Source organism: Lucilia sericata, unplaced genomic scaffold (genome assembly GCF_015586225.1).
Source record: "Lucilia sericata isolate MDLA Ls3-8-SP2 unplaced genomic scaffold, ASM1558622v1 Contig001136F_arrow, whole genome shotgun sequence".
Classification (NCBI taxonomy): Eukaryota; Metazoa; Arthropoda; class Insecta; order Diptera; family Calliphoridae; genus Lucilia; species Lucilia sericata.
In genome coordinates this window covers 131156-135908 of record NW_023995107.1, presented here as the reverse complement: position 1 = coordinate 135908, position 4753 = coordinate 131156, and the positions used below count along the sequence as shown (strand labels likewise).

The 4753-nt window shown below is 35.8% G+C and overlaps 1 protein-coding gene across 1 annotated transcript; it reads left to right on the top strand.

Moving 5' to 3' along the window:
- Positions 1–596: 596 nt before the first annotated feature.
- LOC119610184 (pleckstrin homology domain-containing family G member 3-like) lies at positions 597–1577 on the top strand (the record flags this gene model as incomplete). Its single annotated transcript, XM_037965313.1, is given in 8 exon segments — positions 597–672; positions 675–721; positions 723–785; positions 851–860; positions 863–924; positions 926–985; positions 1049–1079; positions 1082–1577. Coding segments are annotated over 8 exon segments (756 nt in total), but the record flags the coding sequence as incomplete, so codon positions are not given.
- Positions 1578–4753: the final 3176 nt, after the last annotated feature.

Sequence of the window (4753 nt, the reverse complement as noted above, 5' to 3'; positions counted from 1 at the left end):
TTAAAAATTTTATATAAAAACTGTTATACTGTAACACTTTCAATAGAAAACTGTTATACTATAACAATTTTAATAAAGAACTGTTACACTTTAACAATTTCCAATGAAAAACTGTTATACTTTAATAAATATTCTTTACAAAACTGTTATACTGAAAAAAAAAAAAATTTTACATAAACAGTTTTACTTTTCACTGCTTTTTGAAATTATACTTCATATCTACATACATATGAATCTATTCTATATGTGTATTTTAGTCCTATTTGTGCTATAAATGTGTAAAAACTATACATATTTGCATTTAGACTAAATTACGTTATATATTCTATTCTTGCAATATGTAGTAGAGTATGGTCACAGAAATTTGCATAGGAAAATTATAGAATGATTACAACCTTATGTTAAGGCACTGAACTTTAAAGGAGACAAACTGGAATGGCAGGTTTGAGTAAAATAAACTATTTAGTATTTATTTAGTAATAATGGAGGCAAGACTTCACATGTCAGAATTTAAAATGTTTATAACTGTCAAGACTTTTCGCTATTAATTATCATAAAATTTTAAAATTTTTTATCACTTATTTCTTTATAGAAAAAATCAATTTTATTGCTATATAACTTTCACCATGCACAAGAAGACATCTTTGGAATTGCGCAAAGAAAATCGAGAGTTTTTCAGAATTATCAAAATGAGATCAATGATCGTTTAGGTATTGATAGTTTTTCTAGTACAACCCATACAAAGACTGACCCGATATCCCCTACTATTACAGCAGTTAATAAATGTGAGTAATTGCGATATAAAATATTTGAAAAATATCGAGAAATACCATTTTTTAACTTTCTCCAGGAATTCTATAAAGTGGTATTAATTGTAAGCCCGTCTTGTCTTCATTGTGTAAATTAGAGACACGCATGCGCCGTCTGTTTGGAGGTGGTCAATCAATCGGAAGAGATACACTGTATAGAGGAAATACCTCCTGAGGTAAGTTCTTAAGCCAACCAATATAAACTTCATTTTATTCTTCCCTTATTCTTATATTTCCAGCCTCCATCTCGAACACTGGGTTCCTTTAGACGTTCACCGAATTCGATGCCTATAACCATAGATCACGTAAAAAATTCCACTCCAAAGTTTTCCTCTTCGATCAGTGCCTTCTATGCACCGAAGTGCGTAAACGTCGTTTAGCCTTTAAGCATTCGTATACTTGGGATACAATAGAATTAAAGCTTAATACCTCTAAGAATATAACTCTATTAACGAAAGCTGCCTCTTCGTCGGGCAGTTCGAATACACATAGTTCCGTTAAGGAGGAATATGAATTCTCCTCACCCGAAGCCATTTCAATAAATCAATGGCTGCGTTGCGCTCGCCGCATTATTGAGCATTCTCGCATCGAAGAGTCTCAGAAGGGTAAACTGGTATTGCCCATGGATTTGGTTTTGGGTGTGATATTTGCCATTTGGTTTATTTGGCACTATTTGTGAGAGTGTCGTCGTCGTGTGTTTATTTAATGTGTAATTATATTTATTTATTTTTTTATTTATCATTTGAGTTTTATTTTATTTTATTGCAATAAAGTGGATCTTAAATTATTACTTTTTTAAATATCCTTAATCTTGTTGTCTTAATTTTTCAATTTTTTTTGGTTTATTTTATGGGTTGTTAAACCAACTCGTCAGTATGTGGATATAATAAATATTTACGAAAGGAAGGATTTAGTTATTTAAGGTATTCATTTTTTAAAGGGGCCTTTTATACCTTTAAGTTTTCTATTTTTAATTTATAATATATGTATATATTCCGTTCGATTTAGCCATGTCCGTCTGTCTCTTCGTATCTATGTTTGAAATCAATTTTCAGAAGACCCCAGATATCTCCAATAAGGCTATCAGAAGCTCGATATTTAAAATCACAAAACTTTGTCACTAGTCTTTACTCACAGTCAGAGTTAGTTAGTTTAATTAGTTAGTTAGTTATTAGTTAGTTTGTTAGTTAGTTAGTTAGTTAGTTAGTTAGTTAGTTAGTTAGTTAGTTAGTTAGTTAGTTAGTTAGTTAGTTAGTTAGTTCGTTTTAGTTAGTTAGTTAGTTAGTTCGTTTTTAGCGTTCGTTCTTAGCGTTCGTTAGTTCGTTCGTTCGTTAGTTGTTAGTTCGTTCGTTTCGTTCGTTCGTTCGTTCGTTCGTTCGTTCGTTCGTTAGTTCGTTCGTTCGTTTTCGTTCGTTCGTTCGTTTCGTTAGTTTTTCGTTCGTTCTTCGTTCGTTCGTCGTTCGTTCGTTCGTTCGTTCGTTCGTTCGTTCGTTGTTCGTTCGTTCGTTGTTTTTCGTTCGTTCGTTTCGTTCGTTTCGTTCGTTCGTTCGTTCGTTCGTTTCGTTCGTTCGTTCGTTCGTTCGTTCGTTCGTTCTTAGTTTCGTTCGTTCGTTCGTTCGTTCGTTTCGTTCGTTCGTTCGTTCGTTCGTTCGTTCGTTCGTTCGTTCGTTCGTTCGTTCGTTTCGTTCGTTTCGTTCGTTCGTTCGTTCGTTCGTTCGTTCGTTCGTTCGTTCGTTCGTTCGTTCGTTCGTCGTTCGTTCTTCGTTCGTTCGTTCGTTCGTTTCGTTCGTTCGTTCGTTCGTTCGTTCGTTCGTTGTTGTTCGTTTCGTTCGTTCGCGTTCGTTCGTTCGTTCTTCGTTAGTTTTTCGTTCGTTCGTTCGTTTCGTTCGTTCGTTCGTTCGTTTCGTTCGTTCGTTCGTTCGTTTCGTTCGTTCGTTCGTTCGTTCGTTCGTTTTTCGTTCGTTCGTTCGTTCGTTCGTTCTTCGTTCGTTCGTTCGTTCGTTTTCGTTCGTTCGTTCGTTCGTTCGTTCTTTCGTTTCGTTGTTCGTTCGTTCGTTCGTTCGTTCTTCGTTCGTTCGTTCGTTCGTTCGTTCGTTCGTTTCGTTCGTTCGTTCGTTCGTTCGTTCGTGTCGTTCGTTCGTTCGTTCGTTCGTTCGTTCGTTCGTTCGTTCGTTCGTTCGTTCGTTCGTTTTTTTGTCGTTCGTTCGTTCGTTTCGTTCGTTCGTTCGTTGTCGTTTCGTTCGTTCGTTCGTTCGTTCGTTTTCGTTCGTTCGTTCGTTCGTTCGTTCGTTCGTTCGTTCGTTCGTTCTTTCGTTCGTTTGTTCGTTCGTTCGTTCGTTCGTTCGTTCGTTCGTTCGTTCTTCGTTCGTTAGTCGTTCGTTCGTTCGTCGTTCTTTCGTTCGTTCGTTCGTTCGTTTTCGTTCGTTCGTTCGTTCGTTCGTTCGTTCGTTCGTTCGTTCGTTCGTCCGGCCTTTTCCCCGTCTCCCTTTTTTTCTTCGTCTCCTTCTGTTTCCCGCTTTCTTCCCTTTTCCCCGCTGGTTCTGCCTCCTTCTGCTTTGGCCCCGCCTGTCTCTCCCCTTTTTTTGTTTTTCTTGTCTTGGCTTTGTTCCCCGCGCCTAATGTTGTTGTTGATCTCTCTTCTGTTTGTTGTGTTGCTCCTAGGCCTTCCTTTTTGCCTTCCTGCTCCCCCCCCCCATCTCTGTCTCTCCTTTTTTTCGTTATTATTTATTCCCCGCTGCACTTCCGTCCATATTGCATTTTCACTACATACTTACATACATTTGCAATGTTTATGTTTATGTTTGTTGGCTACATGTATGTGTGTTTATGACCATATGAGTTTTTGAAGCGTAAAATAAGCTTCTTGTCTTCTTTCTTAAACATACATATCTGTATGTATTTATGTGTGTATATTCTAATGTAAAGCATGTTTACACACGCTCTTACTCATATGTTTATATTCTTTTTATAAACGTTTGTTAGTGTATGCAGTTTATATAACATCATTATCTTTTACTTGTCTTTATTGTCAAATATTTTTCTATGATAAATTGCCTTCTTGTTTGAATTAGCAGTTCACAAAAATATAGAAATAAAAAAGCACAATTTTCTACTTTTTTTTGCAATTTCTTCTTGTTTTGTTGCAAAAATCAACAATAAGGAAAACAACTCATTGAAGAAGGACACACTTGTCCTTTTTGCATACGAAAATTTTTAAACAAACATATACTTTTGTATGTTAAGCAAATATATGCACACATATATTTGCAAACTTACATTTACAGGCATACACTTTTAAGCAGTTAAAAGGAATCGTATTTTCCCATACAGTGGGGAAGAGTAATTGGAAGACGGGTTTGAACTTCAAACTTTGAGGATGAAAGATAAATACTAATTATACAATGTAGTCTATAGTCTAGTCAAAACGGGGTCTCTTTGACTCTACTTGACAGTTCGCGTGTAGTGAACTACCACGTAAACCAACCAATAGTCTAGTCTATAGTCTAGTCTATAGTCTAGTCTATAGTCTAGTCTATAGTCTAGTCTATAGTCTAGTCTATAGTCTAGTCTATAGTCTAGTCTATAGTCTAGTCTATAGTCTAGTCTATAGTCTAGTCTATAGTCTAGTCTATAGTCTAGTCTATAGTCTAGTCTATAGTCTAGTCTATAGTCTAGTCTATAGTCTAGTCTATAGTCTCGTCTATAGTCTAGTCTATAGTCTAGTCTATAGTCTAGTCTATAGTCTAGTCTATGTCTAGTCTATAGTCTAGTCTATAGTCTAGTCTATAGTCTAGTCTAGTCTAGTCTATAGTCTAGTCTATCGTCTAGTCTATAGTCTAGTCTATAGTCTCTAGTATAGTCTATAGTCTAGTCTATAGTCTAGTCTATAGTCTAGTCTATAGTCTAGTCTATAGTCTAGCCTATAGTCTAGTCTATAGTCTAGT